Here is an 18,749-nt window from a genome sequence, read left to right as displayed (position 1 = left end):
CGTAATAAATTTTCCCTCTAGGGTCCTGTATGCTACTTTGTTCTGCAGTTCTTCCTCTCATAGCACAACTTTCTGACATAGAACTTTTCTAGAGAGGCACTGTGCTGAATATAGTTACAGGAGCGCAGAGCAGGATAAGTTGACCATTATGCTGTCTGCCCTCACATTAGGGATCGTAAAGGGCTGGAAAATATCTGCAAATGTATTTTGTAAAAAGTTGTAGGAAAAACATCCAATTAAAATGTGCTTCTACACACAGCTCCTGGTTTTGTTTTGCATTTTTTGCACGTAAACATCGGTTCCTGCAAGGAGAAGTGGTTTGAACACCTGAAAGATGAGTACAGGTATGGTGTGGTAGGTCAGGTGATGGTACCAAAAAAAAAGTTTGCCTACTCATACATCAGTTACGATTTTTATAGGCATATCTATTTTGTGATGCAGTTTTGCTGCTTGAGTCATTGTGAGCAAAGAAATGAATAGAGAAAAGACAGTTCTATATGCAGGGAAAGGCACTGGGAATTGTGACTCTGGCTCTATCATGGCTTCTTGTACAAGACTGGCTTACTACATTTTTTTGCAACTGTGCCCTAGTTTGTGTTTAGAAAAAAGAACAGTGGTGGCTCACTGGGCTGTTTGGAGCCTCAGAGGTCTGGTGGCTGCAGAGCTCACGGTTCTCTGAATGAAGGCGGATTGATGTGGAATACTGATGCCAGTCTTGCTCCTTCCAAAAATGAAAACCAGACTGCCGTAACAACACAGAAAAGTAGTTTTTCAGTCTGCTATGAATATCATACATGAAAGAAAGCAGTAATAGGGCTTTTCTGCTTACAGTCTATCAGCTGTTAAAAATAGCGCAGAGCCGTAAAAAGCAGAGCAAATTCTAATATGTCTATTACATGTGGAGGGCTGGACCTAATACAACTTCTATGCTTAGTGCTTGAAAAAGAACCTTTGATTAGTTTCTTTTGTCCTGTCCTTACAAAATTGGTGGCCTGACTGGAGAGTTCGTAGAAACAAGGATTTTGTCTGTGTTTTTGCACTGATATCAGGAGTGGTTTACTCTTAGATTTGTATTGCTTGCTTGTGTCTTGTAAGGTCTGTCACTGATGTTTAGCTATTTGTAAAAGTGTAACAAGGATGAGACAAAAGCAGCTTGTGGCTGGGTATTTGGCTTATGGGGGAATAGAGATTTTGACAGTAGGGGCCATAAATCTGCTAATGACTTGCCTTTGCATAGCAGGCTTCTGGTTCACAGCATGTTTGTGCCTGCTGCACCTGTGTTAGATCGTGTTTGGTCATGCTCTATCTAGCTTGTACAGTAAGATGAGGAAATTGAGACTGTACAACACATAACCTAGAGAAAGATCATGGTTAGTATAGAATCTTTCCTTATTTTGACTAGCTATGTGCAACATTATTTGGGTTTTAACAAAATAAATAAATCCTCTAATGAGTGATGACTTAGTGGACTCCATACAATGTCCACTGTGAGAAAGAGTGCATGAAGCATTTATTATGTTAATGCCTCGTATTGTGGCATGTCTTGACTGGAGCTTTTCCTCTCAGTCTAATAGCAAGAAATCGCTGAAATCCAAGATACTTGCAAAGTAGCCTTAAGATTTTTGTAACATTTCTTTAAAAACCTTTTCTCCTGATATATGTTTATTCTTTTTATTTGCTGGCTAAATGGTTCAAGTCTTTTATGCTGCATTTCTGTAATTGCATTTTGTGTAGCCATGTGGTAGCCAAGAAAAAAATATTATGGGATTGCAAAAGTTACAGGAGGAAATACTGAAGCGAGAAGTAAATGATCTCTACCTGACTCTATTGTCCTATGAATAACTGGATCTATATTGAGGTCTTTGAGACTGCTGGTTTGGTTTTTTTGGTCTTACTTCTTTCCTATGGTTCTGGGAATTGAGGACCAGGAAATATAACAAAAGGGCAGACCCAAAGAGTAGAATGGCTTTCGGTTAAGGCAAGTCAGAGCCATGTACAAGTAGAGAAAAAACATACGAGGAGAGATTTAAATAGCCCAAGAGAATGTAACCTACTGGCCATGCCCATTCCACAGACATATCTTTCCTCTTTATAGTGACTTAATATAGCTTCTAGGATTAAAAATAGGAGGTGGATAGCCTCATAAATCTTCTCCATTAGCTGTTATAAAAACATTCTGTAATATACAAATGTTTGAGAACCAGCTCTATGCTGTATCACTCCCTTTTGTTCCTAATACCCTGTTGCTTTTTCTGCTAGAAAGTGGAGTTAGGTAAGACTCACTTTGCAGGTGTGAGGATGCAAATGACCTCAGGGTTTTGACAAGCAACTTTACTATTTTTTCTCCCTCTCCCCTAACACAAGTCTAAGCTCAATGTTATCTGGAAAGGAGACTTTCTACAGATTGTCACTGTATTCTATTTCAAGAAAGGGACGTGATTTCTAATTCTAGTAAACAGAATGCTATGGCAAGTAGACGTGTCTGTTTAAATACAGTCATGGGTGACCTGTGAGATCTCAGAGGGAACATCCTTTTTAAGCTCTTGTAATTCTTTTTCTGCCTTCTGTTACAGTTATATTTTTATGAATGTTTTTCTGGGGGTGTGGGCCTGACAGTATTTTTGTTAGGGTGTTTTTATATTGTTATTCACCAAACATTGGGAATACCCAATTTTTACAAGGCATTTTAAAGTGCTCATCATAATTTAAAGAAATACACTCTCAGATTACTGGTGACATATGCTAAAAAAAAGTAAATCTTTTAAGCATAATCCACTGCATATTTAATGCATATTAACATAAGCATGTGCACTTTGTAAGGCTTTAACTATCTTGTTCTTTAACTAAAGTTTCTTGATCTTAATGCTTCTGTTGAATATTTCATTAAATTGCTGGGAAGCGTAGTTAGATGATGAATTAAAGCACTTTGTATCCTGAGGAATGCTGCTGTGCAGGCATGTGTCAGATACTGTCCAAAAGCTGCAGAATGCAGCTCCTCTTGGAATAGGGATTAGGGGAAAGAAATTTATTGCTTCAGAATACTGAGGGGGGGGAATGTTTCCTGCTTGCAGAGCAGGGAGTATCTCAAAGGCAAAGGAACTAAGTGACATTACTGCCAGCACATCATTGTTTTGGGAGGTACCTGTTGTCAGGCAGATAACGAACTTTTATTTCCGACTTCATGCTTAGACAGATCTTTTTACTGTTTAAATAGCATAATGTGTTACTATTAAAGTGATCAAGTGCTTCAGCGGAGTCTTTGTCCTTCTCAGTGTTGTATTATACTAGGAAATGTATGTTTATTAATTTCTTGTTGTTCTTTTCCAGATTGCTGATCTACAACTCCATAAACTGGATGAATTGGACTGTTTGATCCAGGGCCTCCTTTATGTTGATTCTGTTGGTTTCAATGGCCAACCAGAGTGTTACTATTTTGAAAATCCTACAGATCCTGAACAGTGCCAGAAAAAGCCTTACTGCCTTGATAATCCATATCCTATGCTGCTGGTTAACATAGGCTCAGGGGTCAGCATCCTAGCTGTGTATTCTAAGGACAACTATAAGAGAGTCACAGGATCCAGGTAAATTTAATTCTATGTTCTTTTAATTCAATTTTCTTTTCTCCTTAGTAATTGAACAGGTAGAACCAGACAGTGTGACTAGTAGGTGCAGCCCCAAGTTGTGCTTGTCTTCCCATTTAAAAGCCCGTCAGTAGCAAGGCTAGAAATATCCTAGGATTCCTTCAGAGAGGGGGTCTACATCAGGGAAATCATTGATCCATTCAGCTTTAGAGCTGCCTTAGTCTGTTCTTGGTCTGTTCCTAGTCTACTTCCTATCTTTTGCTGTGAATTACCAAAATAAAGCTGTCCCAGTAAATGAATCCTCTCTCCTCTGCTTTGATCCCTCAAAGCAGCCAGAGCACTGAAATAAAAGTGTTTGGGCTAAACAAAAACCTCTTGCTTAGTAAAACCTCTTGCTTAGTAGTTAGGATGTATCCAGGATACATCAAAGCTTTGTTGAATTACCTGTACTACTGGATTTTGGCAGAGGAATCTCACTAGATCTCTTGTTTCCTTACTGATTGTACTGGTCTTTGGTCCATGCTGGTAAATTAAGGAATGACAATGTGTAAAGACTACAGTCTGATTGTCTGTATTCTTACTTTGTTCTCAGCGTGATTTCAGCCTGGGTCAGCTTGTGCTTTCTGAAATTATTTGTAGGGTACAGCTGAGTTGAAGTGGTCTCTGGCCTATGTTCAGTAAGAGATTTAGATGTGACTGCGCTGTTGAGGAATTCAGCAGTTCAGTAGGGTGGATGCAGAATTTTGTTCGCAAGGCCAAAAAACAGCCTGAGGTGTGTTTAAATTTACCCTGTAGATGTGGCAACAGTGCTTACTTACAGGAAACCTCTTTAGGTACAAATTTATCCATCCAGACTAGTAGTAAAAATGCCAATAAATCTATCCCACTTTTTCCTCATACATAGAATCATAGAACTGTTCAGGTTGGAAAAGACCTTTAAGATCATCAAGTCCAACCATTAACCTAACACTGCCAAGTCCACCACTAAGCCATGTCCCTAAGTGCTTCATCCACACGTCTTTTAAATCCCTCCAGGGATGGTGAGTGACTCTGCCACCTCCCTGGGCAGCCCGTTCCAATGTCTGACAACCCTCTCAGTGAAGAAGTTTTTCCTAATATCCAATCTTGATATACTTAATTTTTAGTTAACCTTGTAATCTTACAAACAAACCACCAAAATGGAAACCTAAAAAAAATCCCCTTCCAAAACAACAACCAAAGAAGTTTTTTGGATTTGCTATAGTCCCTTCCAAAGCTGTATTCTGTTCTTCAGTGCATGTTACATTATTAATAAAGTTTCTCCTGTATACTGCATATGACTGTGTATGTGTCTTCTCTTGCCTTATTTAGGGCATATCTTTGCCACAATGGTAGCCATGAGCCATTTTTCTGTACACAATATAGATGAATGCAAGTTGAATGGAAGAGGTATTGGTTTTCTTGAAATTCTGGTTGTTTTTCAAGCATAGCCCTTTTGATACCTGTAGATGTGTTTCTGATCCTTTCCACTATGAAAGGAAAAAACCATGACTTCAGTGGGTTGCTGACTTGTTATAGATGATGATATCAATACTGTCTTGTGGATGGTTTGCAGAGCTTCCTACTGTTCAGATACTGGATATATTATAGTGCTACTAGATATGTTCTGAAGAACTTGCCTAATGATCCCAGAGCACTGACTGAATGGTGTTCCTATCTGACCTCCTGTGCTTTTTTGTGAAGTGCAAGTGTGGTGTCTCACTGATCCTCTTGTTTACAGTGGCTCCGATTGGTGTGACTGCAATCAGTGCAAATAAGCTAACTTTCTCAAGGGTTAAGAAAGAATGAGGAAGGATGTAGAGGTTAGTAAGTTGAAGTTCATGTCTGTTAAGACTGAAGAGTCCAAAGTAGAATTTTAATGAAATGAGTTAGCAACCTGTTATGCACAGTCAAATACTCCCTGCTAAATGTGTGTAGTCAGTAAATATTGAACTTGAGCCCATGCAAGATATTAAAGTTGCTGCTCCTTGCTTGGAGTTCTTTGGAGGGCTGAGACATTCAGGGCTGATGCTAGCCTTGCTCTGAACAGGAACCAACCAGACTGCTTCTGCCACTGGCTAGGGGGACAAGATCTGTCTTGGCTGCCTGCCCCTCCATAGATATTTAGCTTTGATCGATGTTTATTCTTTCATCACTGACTTAAGTGATCTGCTGGTTAATTATCCTCGCACAAGGAAAACTAGGTAGAGTGCTACAAATAGCAAACTGATATCTGCGGTGTTGGATTAGACCTTATTCTCAGCTGACCCTTTATTTAGCATCATTTTTCCTATTTAAATATTAAGCACTTAAGAGTGGTTCAGTTAAAACCACGCTGGATGACATTTGTGTTAAATAGAAACTCAATTTAGGGTGTCTGTATTTGCTCCTCTGAGGGAGGAATTGCAAGATATAGTTGGTAGCTGTGTAGACCATGTTGAAAACGGGAGTCTGAAGAGCTGTGGTAAAAGCTGGTTCAAGCTGCTGGTCTGAAGAAACTGTGCTTTTGTAGTCTTGGAGGAGGAACGTTCCTGGGCCTATGCTGTCTGCTGACTGGCTGTGAGACGTTTGAAGAAGCTCTAGAAATGGCCGCAAAAGGAGACAGCACCAATGTGGATAAGCTGGTGAAAGATATTTACGGAGGAGACTATGAGCGCTTTGGCCTTCAAGGGTCTGCTGTAGCCTCAAGGTACGTGTTAATTGAGCTGTTTTTAAGGAGTTCCTTGGGAAACTTACTGTGCATGCTGAACTGAGTGCGTAATCCCTGGACTATGCACTATGTCCTTGTGGAAATGTCACTCTGAATGTATCATGTGGTTTGTCCATAGATCTCTCACCTACTTACTCTTTTTTTTTTTAAACAGGTATAAGCAATGCTTGATGTAGTTTGCTTTCACTTAAATTACAGTTATTTTAGAAGTGTCTTTGCTCATTGTTCCGCCTTTCCAGTGAGACCCCTTTTCACATGTTCAAATCTGTCTCAAATTGATGGATATCAAATCCAAGCAAAGTTTATTAAATGATGAAATTTCTAAAGGCTTTTAGCACTCCTAAATAACTTGTATTAAAAGGAATAATCTTCCTCACAGCTTTGGCCATATGATGAGTAAAGAAAAGAGAGATTCCATCAGTAAAGAGGACTTGGCCAGAGCTACTTTGGTCACCATCACCAACAACATAGGTTCTATTGCTCGCATGTGTGCATTGAATGAGGTAAGATAGCATATTTACTATAAGCTTAAAACCTTTAGAAACAACATAGTAAGATTATCAGAATACAAAAATGCAAATTGCTGATATAGTAGGTGTGTAACTGGCCTTGGTAAATATGCATGTATTTAATGTTGTGCCCTAACTCTTGTGATTTGTTATGCATATGCTTTGATGCAAAGTGTAAGGTACTTTGAGTTTCAAAGGTAAGGAAGAGGGGGGAGAAAAGTTGACTGTAAAGATCTTGAACCATTGATGCCTAGAGCTGTTCAGTTGCTCTTAAACTGCAATCCTTTGTAATCCAGATTAATACTCTCAATTACCTTGTAGTTATTAACAGATCTTATTATACCATGACAGATGTTTTAAATAGCATTTTGATTGGCTTGTTTCCGTAGCATGATGGGTTTGAACTGTGTATTGTGTTAAATGTTTTGATAGATATAAGATCCATTGTACTGGGTCAAAGAGAAGAAAAATACAGTTTGTTATCCTGCCTCAAACTCCTGTCAGATGCTTGTTACAGTCTTTTCTTTAGGCATGATAACTATGGATGAATTGTTCCATTCATACACCTTTGCAGCTTCTAGCAGTTTAAAAAAAACCCAAAACCCCAAACATTTAGACGCTTGTTTTGAGCTACAAATTGCATCCTTTACTATTATGTGGTAACTAATCTCTCTTGTCTGCTCTCAATGAATTTATTTTTTAACGCATGGATGTTTTTAGCTCCACAGCATTCTGCGGTTAGAAGAAAGTGCTCCTTTTTTATTTTTTTAATCAGCAACACACTCACTCTCACACATGCACGCACACAAACCTCAACAAGCTCAAAAAACTCGCCAAACTGCCATCTGATTACTTTATTGGGTCCTATCTAGCTATTTGCTTTATGAGAAGTAGCAAGCAAATCACCACTAGTGCTTTTGGTGGGTTTTGGTTTTGTGTTTTGATTTTTTTTATTTTTTTAATAAACCTTTACCACATCTCCCTCTTGGTCTTTCCAAGACAAAGTCCTAACGTTTACTCTCCTCTCCTACAGAAGACACTTTGTGTTTCTTTTCCACTGTTTCATTTTGTCTTTTTAATCTTTTTAGGGTTCTAATTTTGAGATCAAATGATCAGATCTTAATGCAGTATAGAGAGTGTGGTTGTACAATGAATTTGTGATGGCATATTGATAAATTTCATGTTCTGAGTTCCTTTACTAACAGTTCTTAATATTTTATTTTTGTGACTGTGGAGCTCATTTTTCAGAAATCATCCACAGTCCCTCCACAGTCTGTCTTGAGTGGTGGTGGCTAATTTGGAGCCTATCATTGTGTCTGAATACTGAAGTCTTCTCTGTCTCTTCCTCCTTCCATTTGTGTCATTTCACTTTTTTAATTTAAACTTCATCTGCCATTTTATTCCTCAGTCACTGGGTGTAAGTCTCTTCAGCATAGCTATGCTGTTCATTTTTTATTCTGACTCTCCTGAGTAACTTTGCATGCCAATAAGTGTTATGTTTGTTGCTAATATCCCTTTCTAGAGCACCTTTAAAATATGTTGAGCAGCACAAGTCTCAGTGTATGCCCCTATCAGATGCTACTGATAGCCACTTTTTATGATGAAGGGAGGTTATTACAGACATTCTTTTTGGCAGTTTGACTCTTTTTCAGTCAGAGTGATTCTCTTTCAGTGTTCTCTTTGCTTTCAGCTTCTTTACAGTGTTGCCTTGTGGCATGGAGTTCAAGCAGCATTGTACAGGGCTATCAAAGCATGGAGAGTTGCAGCAGGGAACAACATGCGGTGCGTTCAGAGGAGGAAATAGGCTACTAATGAAACTAATGCTTCTGAGTCATTGTGAAAAAGTTCCTAACATCTTTGTTTTGTGGGCAGGCTTACTCAAAAACTGGACATGATCCATAGAATTCTGTGGAGGAATGTGGATTGATGTATATTCTTCATTTCACAGACAATGTCAAAGTAGAATTTCTCCAACAGAACTAAATTTATTCTGTAGCTTTAGAGGAAAAAAATCTTCTAGTAGCTTTGCATGTTATTAAAAAAGATTGCAGACATGATCTATCATTGCAAGTCAGCTAATCTCCGGATAGCTTGCTCTCAGGGGAAGAAAAGTAATGCTGTCGTTCTGCTAAATAATCGAGACACCTAAATTGCCTTTGGGAGATACAGCTCTGACTCTCACTAAGCTTGATGAATGAAATGCCCAAATAAGAGCTTAAAAAAAGTTGAATATGCTATATTCTTTTGTGGTGTTTGTGTATTAGATTAGGGTTATGGTGAAGCTCACTTTAGGTTCTTTGACAAAAATAATTTATGCCCTGAAGCATGAGTTTTGATAAGTTTGGGGGTTTTTTCTTTTCTTTTCTTTTCATCCCCCCCATGATTGCAGCTTTAATATTGTGTTGAAAATGACTTGCATATGTGCAGGAAAAAATGAGGCTGGGGAATAAATGAAATATTCTGTCTGCAGAACTTCAAAGCAAAGTTTGCTTGCACAAACTTGGCAGTGGGGTAGAAAAATTCCATAGTCTGGAACCATTTGGCTACACATCATTTGAAACAGTCTGTCCTAGGCGCAGCAGAACTGCATAAAGGAAACCAATCTCCCTGGTTTATGCTTTTCTTCCTAGCAGAACATGTAAGTTGCATCTGAACAAGGTTTCTTGTAAAAATATGTGCAGAATTTTTTTTATTGCATCTTTGATATAGATTCCTATATTCAATTAAATTGGCAAATACGTGTATATACTATATATACAGTATACTGAAGCTATACTATAGCTTTCTACTGCAGGGTAGTTGAACAATTTAGCAAGACCCCACAGAGTGGAAGAGTACATGTCTTTTCCAGGATGTTGTAATTTGGTTAGCTTAAGTAAGCATTTCATCACCATCTCTTCATCAGTTTAAGATTTCTGTCTTTCAGCTTCGAATATTTCAGCAGTGAACAATTTAAAAGTAAATTGGCAAGACTCCCTTAAGAGATGAAAGTAGCATTTCTTCGTTTTCCAACTTCTGAAAAATGCTAAAGCTGTTTTTAGTTCAGTTCAAAAATCTAGGAAACTTTAAGTCTTTTAATGTAATTTTTAACCTTGTCAAGGAATGTTGGAAAATAAAATTGATATGAAATTTGCATGTTGATACAAACTCCGTTATTCTAGTAGATATGACGAGTATTTTTAGGTTTAAAATTTTCAGTAATTTTTATACTCAGTATTAGATACTACTTGCCTGAATTTTTGGTACACACATTTCTTCATGTGTATATTCAGTCAAAAAAATAATTTCATTAAAATGAAATTGAAATGTAGATTCTAATCAATTTGATGGTATTGCATTACAGGAAATTAACCAGTTACATGTTTGCCCCTCCTTTGTCAGAAGTTACTTCAGAGACAAAACTGCCTTGTCAGAGGATGCAAAGTGCTCTTGGCCGTATTTAATAGCAGCCTTTTGAAATTTGATACGTTCTTATTTTCAGCTGTTTAAGTTCCTAGGAACGAGTCTGAATTCATGCTGATGTGACTGCAGAGTCTAAGGGGTTAGATGACTATAAAACTGAATTATTTAAACAAACATGTTGATGTGTTTGGTTTGGGGACAATAAGGCATGTAACTCAGTCATCAGAGACTGGATAAATGAATTATTGCATGTGGGTATCAGCACTCTCCAATACTGAATATTCAAGTGAGGATGATCTCTGTGGTGTGTCACGTGCACAGTACTGGACATGACAAAACTGCTGTCTGTAGCAAAATAATTGCTGCAGAGCCAGGTGTTGGGCTTTACAGAGCTGTATGAATGTAGAGTGGCACCACTTGATAATTCCAGCCTCTATGCAGATTTTTGCTGGTAATTTTTGGCAGGTGACTCTTGGAGATACATTTCTAGGGCTCCTTCAAGACTCCTGTAAAAGCTTATATCTCCAGGATTTGGCCTCCTACTGAATCTTCTAGACCAGTTCTAGTGTATGGTGAACATCATATGGTACACAAATGCAAAATGCAAGTGCATTTTTGTGCATAACAGGCAAAACTGGGCTTGGTAAGATAGTTACGGGTATTGTTTAAGCACCAGACTGTTGCTTACATGCAGTGATGTGCACGCCAGTAAGGTTAGCGTGTGACTTTCTTACTGACAGCATGGTGCTGATTGTTCAAAAACCTTAAGCTTCTATATGAAAACTGAGTTCACGTGAGCTTTGAAACAAAGGAATGCAATACCTGTCAAGTATCATGTTGGTCATCTTTTGCTTGCTTCTTGAAAATGGAACCACAGTCTAGATAATAGATAATGAAAGATGCTTCTTCCCATCTCTAATTTAATCCTTCTCAGATACCCTTCAGAGGTTCTCCATCTGGATTTAATAATCATAGTGATCTCTGAAAAGTTGCCTCATTTAACAAGCAGGGGGAAAAGATGTCTTCAGTGCAGCCACGTCATATACAATTAAAAAAAACCCCCAAACCAATACAACAAGCCACTCATAATCTTGTTCATGTTGGGAAGGTCCTGGGCTTTTAAGCAAATTTTTAAGCAAATATTAATCTTCTGTGATATCAGCCTCTCACTTTCTTTGGAATAAAACTTTTTTTTGTCTCTACTTAGCGGTCAGTAACTGCAATTATTTTTTTAAATTTTCATTCTGGAGAATTTAAATTTAACCCCAAATTCCCATTTAACTTTATAGTGGAGGCAGAAGTACAGGTTGAATGAGGCAGATAATGTAGCTGAATGTAATTTTTGCTGGTCTGCTTTTCAATTTTACAGAATATCGACAAGGTGGTATTTGTTGGCAACTTTCTCAGAATTAATATGATTTCTATGAAGGTGCTAGCATATGCTATGGATTATTGGTCCAAGGGACAGCTGAAAGCTCTGTTTTTGGAACATGAGGTAAGGAAATACATGTTGAACTTATATTTTTTTAAGCACAAAAATCTTGTGGTTCTTGGTGAAGTTAAAAGGGAGAATTTCAGTGCCATTGCTTTGAAGTGAATGTACAAAATAAGTTCTGCTTAAATGTAATTTAGTTACAAAATAAGTTCTGCTTAAATGTAAATTAGTTACAAATTAAGTTGAAAATACCCCTTGTAAACTCGCTGGCTTGATCCCTAGTCTTGTGGTACTTGTTGCTAAACATTGCACATCTCTTATTTTTGCTTTCTGACCCTAGTACCAACAATGTTCATTTGTGTGGTCTGATATATAAACCTTAATGAGAATTAATTTTTGTAAGCATAATTTTGAGGTGACTGTCAGATGGATGTGTTCATAATGGAAACTACCCTGCCTCAGTACAGCATCATTATAGTGGTTCTGTAATGTCTTCTTTTTTGACAATTTTGGAGAACTGTGTAAGATTTCTCCGGGTATAAGGCCCCTTCTTGGACACAAGATACAGGAAATACTTGGCACAGCAGGGCCGATCTTGTAAGTCTTTTAATTGCCTTAACAAAACTGAAGACTTTACATGCTAATTTTGGATTTTCATTTGTTTTGTTTTGCTTTTGCCTTGTTTAAAGGGTTATTTTGGAGCTGTTGGTGCTCTTCTAGAATTGCTTAAAATGACAGATGATCAGTGATGAAGCTGTCTGAAGAGATTCCTACTGGAGATGCTGCTGGATAAGAGTGAAAGCCACTACAAGGATGGAAATGAAGCCATTATGGTAGTTTTACCTGCTGGATTTGTAAATAATGTAAAATCCTTTTAGCTGATCTTTAACTTCTGGGTTTTGAGCTTATACTTCAGAATTCATACTGGGAATAGCAAGATTTTTTTTTTCTGTACACTGTATTTTTTAAGGGAAAAATGTGCAAAGTGGCCAAACACACAGATTTTATGGATTTATTTTAAAAAGTGGATACTGTTTAATGTAGGACCTGTGATATGAGGCATCTGCTTTTCTTCTGGGGTTTACTGATTAGTGTGGTAATTTTAACTTCATTTAGTAATCACTCTAGGAGATTTTTTATCTTATTTTCATGACGTTTCATGATTTGTTCTTGGTTTCAAATGAAACTACAAAGCTGATGCATTTTACTGTGAAAACTAGTCACTGATTTTTTTTTTTTGCCTTTCCTTTCCTCATTAGATGAGACACTTTTTTATTTAACATGCCCACGCCGCCCCCGCCGCGCCGCCCCCCCCCCCCCCCCCCCCAAAAAAAAAAAAAAAAAAAGTAAGGCCTTTCTGTGATTACATGGGTTTCTTGGGAAGACTGTGAGAAAACTTGGCAGGGGCAGGGGGTTTGAGAGCAATTTTTCAGTAGTCATGACTTGCAACAGGAACAGACTGCTAACTGGTTTTGCAGGACTAATTCTCCTCTATATGAAAAATTTTAAACAAGATGCGAACTAAAATTTTAATTACTGGCTTGACACTAAAATGAAATCCTGTTTCTGTTGAAAATCTCTGATCTATATGAAGAGTTCTGTAGTACAGATGTTATTTTTATGGTACATACTTGGCGTTAGATGACAGAGAGAGGAGATTGTTTTCATTTATTTGAAGACTTTTCTGTAGTCTGCAATTTTTAACTTGATCTTAATTGAAAACAACTGATAACTGCGTTATTCAAAACCCAGTTTCTAAAATTAGAAAAATACCGACTAATGTATTTTCTGTTTTTAAGCTAATGTTATCTTCCCTCCAGGACAGGAAGAGTTGAGTGTTTATTCCAATACAGTATTTTCTACCTTTTTTGATTTGTGGCCCTCTCTAGATTTTTTTTCTTCCAGTTGAATTGAGACCCCTTTGAAATCTATGTACTTAGGTTGCTGAGTAGCATGTATAAACTTGCTTTTCTTAGACACCATGAGGGCTCACAAATCAGAGGCTGAAAACTAGTCCATAAATTATTTTGTCTTGCAAAACTGTATGTGATGTCACATAATGTAAAGGGCTCATCAGAGGGACAGTATAAAATTCAGACACATGTATTATCCAATATATTTTTGGAAGTGGGTTTATTTCACTTTTTTAATAGTCATTAATTTCCGTATCTCCCAAATGTTGAAATAAATTAATATTAACTGAAGTGTTAACTTGTCTGATGGAAATAAAGACCACTACTGTTTTGACGATTTTAATGTATCTGTGGAATTCATTTCTTGAAAACGATGTGAAATACATAACACTGTTTTGTGACACATATGACTAGTTATTTCCATGATAATACTTTGGTTCTTGATGTTCTTTTATTCTTTGTTACATTGCTTTGGTCTTTGATGCTTTTTGCCTGCCTGAAGTTGACTTTTTCATAGACTGTAAACTACAACATAAGACAATTAGCATGTTGTAGTTGATATTTCATGTAATACTGAGCTTGAGATAAGTGGGGATAGTTCTGCTCACTCTTCTAATTTTTCATGAACAAAATGAAACTTTCATTAAGCTTATTTGCTAAGTTTTGCCTGCAACTAAAGATTGGTTTATATGTTGTTGTTTGGTGGGGATTTTTTGTTTTTTTTTTTTTTTTTTTTTTTAAGGAAGACTTCAGAACGTTAAGAGGTAACTGCACTTCTTATGATAAACAGTAGAGGGAAGCATAACATCAGCAATGTAAATATGCTTTGCTAAAGCAGTGGCTCTCAGGGCAATTTGTGGGGTTGGTTTGTTTCACAGAAAAATTCCATCTTTTTCTCCCTGGTCAATTTTTGAAGGGAATTTGATATGGGAATATCTATCACTTAGGTGTTTTTGCATTCTTAGCATTTATAGTTGTGTGAAGGAAGAATATAATGACATTTGTGATTATGCGATCATACACAGTTATGTTACAAAACAGCTGCTTAATTCAGGTCACAGAATGGACCTGCTTTAGATGTATGCCAGGGTCACATATTAGAGGAGGCTGGTGTCCCTAGGGTCAATTTGGAAAGTAATGAAGCAGAAGACTGCAGGAAGAGAATATATGATCTGAGGGTGAGGATAGTTACAGTTGGACTCAATGATCTTAAAGGACTTTTCCAACCTAAATGGTTCTATGGTTCTAATGTAAATTAAAAAAATATGAAATAGAACTTTTATGAGTAAAATCCTCTAGTCCTCAAAAAAAAAAGTAAAAATTGAAACCCTAGCAAATCATTCAGGAAAATATATTTGGACTATGCAAGATGCACTAATTGAGGCTGTGTGGTTGAAGAAGGAAAGCACGATTCTGGTAGCCCTAGCATTTGCTGTAAGATTCCAGGGACTGTCAGGTAAGTTGATCACAGCCGTTCTGAGAGAAACACAAAGTAAAACTTTAACTTCAAAATGCTGATTTAAAATGCTTAATAGGTAAGTTGCTGTAGTTAGTAGTTAAAAGGCTGGGAAAAAATACTCTGAAATGTATACTACACAAATGAGTACATTTTGTTGGGGAAAATATTAGCAAAGTAAATTAATAGGATGGAGAGTTACGAGAAGTCACTAAGTAGGAGAAATTAGAGGAGCCTGGTGTAAGAGGAAAATGATGTAAGTTAAATTCTTCCTTTCCTGAGGGAGAAAAGCCAACTGCAAAACTCTTTTGTTACCTTGAAATCTACAGCTGACTTTTTTTTCTCCTTCCCCACCAGCACCATCATATGAATTTGCTAGTACCTTTAGGCTTTGCCTGCCTTCACTAACCCCAGTTTTTGTTTTCCTCCCATGTACCTCCTCCTTAAGGTAACGGACAAATGACAGTGTGATGGATTTCTAGTACTGTTCTAGTATTTTTGCCATAGGGGAGCACTTTGGGGCTGTTCTAAGAGCATCACTGTTGTCTTCAATTTTTCTGATTGTGTTTTGTGTCCAGTTGCTGTCTACAGTCATCTGATGGGAGGGTTCTTTGCCCTGCTTCATCCTCCAGAGGTACCTAGAGAGTCTGAAAACAGTTTTATTCAACTACATAGGTGAACCTCTACTATAACTGGTACAAACTGGAAATTTGAGCAAGCAAGCTCTGTTGCACCACTATCGAAGAGTTGTATTAAGAACCTAGAAATACCCATATCCTTGGATATTTTTGTTTTGGGAATGGTGAGGGAGCAGACTTCCCTAAGGAAGATGTGTGAGCTTGCAGATTTAGCGTGTATTCAAAGCACTTGTTTTGGTATAAGTTGATGAGATCTCTTAACAAGCTAGGCTCTGTTAATCTAGCTTCTCTTTCTGAAACATGTTAAGTAAGCTGGACCAGAATGAAGGGGATTCCTTGCTCTCAATTGTGATGGCTTGTGCCAAGGTCTGCTTCTTTTGGACTCGAACGTCTCCGCTGTGCCGAGAAACCCCGATTTTTAATGGTTTTGACAAAAAGTCTAATTATGTCCTGTAGGAAGAAGGGTCTATGTTTTAAAGTAAGGGGTTTGGACTAAGTTATTGGGGAAAAGTTGCTAATGCTGGCTGAAGAGTGAGAGATGACTAAGAGTATTTACTTGATCAGATTTGATAGAGAAGACTAGCATGGGGTGTACGGGGGCAGTACAAGAATCTGACTTCTAGGACAAGTGGGGTCTTCGCAGTGCATTCCAACCTCAGCAAAGCTGTCCTGGTGTTTCACTGTTATCAGCACTTGCGTTCCCGTTAGCCTGTCACAAGATACGTGCAAGTGATTTTTGGCAGGACACAGCAGAATTTTAGAGATGGGAAAACCATATGGGGTTGAACTGGTGACAAAATAAACATACATGATTGTTTCCAGTCGGATGAGTTCTTCTACTGGGATCTTTTTTTGAAGTACAAGGTGTCTTTGAATTTGGGATTAAAGGAAATACAGGCTATGAAAAACCACAGTCCAATTTGTCTTGCTGCCTCTCAGTACCTGGGAGATAAAGGACATCTGATCTCTAGGATGCCCTGGAAAACAAATGCTTATTTAAACCTAAAAACTGAATCTGGTTTCTGATTCTTTAAGTATTACTGGTGCTGATTGGAACTTACCAGTTGCATGATTATTAGTGTGTTTGGAGAAAAAGAGATGTAGGGACTGTGTAATAAGGGTCAGTTCTTCAAACCTCCCCCTACTGTCCCCTCCAAAAAAATCCCAACAAAAAGAAGCAAAATAAAAATTGTGGTTCTAATTGTAAAAGTTAGGAGAACCTGTCAACTGCCTTGGGAATTGGGATTCACCTCAAGCAAGAGGAGGTACTGGCACTTGAAGAGACGGAAGAGAAATTACTAAGAAAAGCTGAGGCTCACAAGAGGGGACGCTACTGAGCCTGGGAAAGGGACGTGGCAGCAGCATCTTTAGAGATTTCTGGGGGGTGACATGAGCAAGGTGGGAAGGGCACCGCAGGGTAAGCAATAAATTAGCTCTCTGTTAGTGCAACCAGTGTGAGAGGTGGGTGGCAGAGGTGGGGAGGTCAGTGGTTTGACAGAATGGCAGGTAGGGTGTTGTGCTAATTCCGAGGTGAAGGAGGGGTGTGGCTGGGTGGTTGTGAGCTCAAGTGGTTAATGGTTACTACTTGGGTTGAGCACCCCTGTGTAAAGTACCCAGTGACCTGTGCTGAAGCGTTAGGTCTCTATCCAGATGCACATGTGCTCTCTAGTGCAGGCAATAGCCTGGCCTCAAACATTGCTTGTCTCAGCATGTGAGAGACACAGCAGGGGATGTACTGGCCTCCGAATGATTTTTTTTTTTTTATTTTTTTCTTTACCTCAAAACCAGTTCTATCCTATTGGCAGAGGCACAGCTCTTTTCTGCTGGCCTTCAGCAGTTTGCTGTGTTGTGCGCAGCTGTGCAGGGCAGCTGGTTGCAACAAGGGGTCAGCAGCCTCCTGCAGCTTCCCCCGAGGTAAACCCCGCGCTGCTTACAAATGGCAGGGTGGTGCAGCCAGCATTGACCCCAGAGCAGAGGGCTTTGCTCCTGCCTGTTTTACTTCTAAACACTGTAGATGCAACTATGAAGCACCAAGTTAAAGGTATGATTTAAGGCAACGAAGGAAGGCAAACAGCCTGAAATGGCATCATGTTGTACTTGAAACGGCAAGGTGTCACTCCCTCCCTCTTCTTAAGTGGGTTTCCTTATTTTGCTGTGATGATCAGGGCACTTCCAGCTTCAGAAGTGTCTTTCCAAGTTGACAACTTCTCTGTTTTCCAGCTTTTTGGATGGATGACCCATCCATCTGTCTCCAAATCTCAAGGTCTGAGCAAATCTGAACATTGTGTCTAGTACAAAGCAGAAGTTACCCTTTAACAAATGCTGTGATGTACCAAAGCAGCCTTGGCAATCTGTGTACAGAGTTGAGTTTACCCATGTTACTGAGATCTCCATTTATGCCCATCCATGAGGATGTGGCCTTGGCTAACCATGTTACCACTTTCTGACATAATATGTTAGAATTATTTTTTTTTCCCCAAGTGGCATACTTTTTTGGTTTAAATTATTTTGAGAGAGGAACTTTCCCTTGCAAGGGAATACATATTCTCTGCTGCCTTGAAAGCATTGAGGAAAAGTGCTTAGAGCAAGACAGAGCCTCATGACGAACAGCCACTGCTTTGATAATGCAGAAGATCGTCGCAACAGAGACATCGGCGCTTCAAGCAACAGGATGGTGTGGCCGCTGGTGTGCTGAGACTTAGTTGGGTTTTTTGTTGCTGCTGTTCAGGGATTTTTTTGCATTCATACGTGTTGGTCAATTGCACAAAATAAAATAGCTGGTCTCAGCTTTCAGGAGTTGAGTTCCCAATGCTAGGCTGGGTGGAAGTGGGGATGTGTGTGCCAGTAAGGATGAGGAAGTTAATGTCTCAAGCTTGTAGGAAAAACGTGCTGATCAAAATGTTCTTTCCTACAAGGTTTTATAACAGTTGCATCAGTTGGGAGACTGCGATCCAAGTATTCTTGTGTAAATCAGTAAAACGTTAGCAACTGGCAGATATAATACTGTGTGGAGGTAGTAGTATTTTTATCTACTCTACTGAATCTGCCTGCTCTGTCTTCCCACTGGCACTACCCCATCGATACCCT

The 18,749-nt window shown here is 38.6% G+C and overlaps 1 protein-coding gene across 4 annotated transcripts in view; it reads left to right on the top strand.

Annotated features, from left to right (window-relative positions):
* The window catches only part of PANK1 (pantothenate kinase 1), a 34,324-nt gene extending 21,436 nt beyond the window's left edge, over positions 1–12,888 (top strand). For 3 of the 4 annotated variants that reach the window (XM_059821089.1, XM_059821086.1, XM_059821087.1), the window contains exons 3-7: positions 3,328–3,581; positions 6,112–6,288; positions 6,689–6,812; positions 11,590–11,715; positions 12,345–12,888. In XM_059821089.1, the coding sequence (XP_059677072.1) occupies positions 3,328–3,581; positions 6,112–6,288; positions 6,689–6,812; positions 11,590–11,715; positions 12,345–12,404 (741 nt within the window). In that variant the 3' untranslated portion in view covers positions 12,405–12,888. The remainder of the gene's footprint in view (positions 1–3,327; positions 3,582–6,111; positions 6,289–6,688; positions 6,813–11,589; positions 11,716–12,344) is intronic. The other variant, XM_059821088.1, reaches the window with a different exon arrangement.
* Positions 12,889–18,749: the final 5,861 nt, after the last annotated feature.

Source organism: Gavia stellata, chromosome 9, assembly GCF_030936135.1.
Source record: "Gavia stellata isolate bGavSte3 chromosome 9, bGavSte3.hap2, whole genome shotgun sequence".
Classification (NCBI taxonomy): Eukaryota; Metazoa; Chordata; class Aves; order Gaviiformes; family Gaviidae; genus Gavia; species Gavia stellata.
This window is presented reverse-complemented; position numbering and strand designations above follow the sequence as displayed.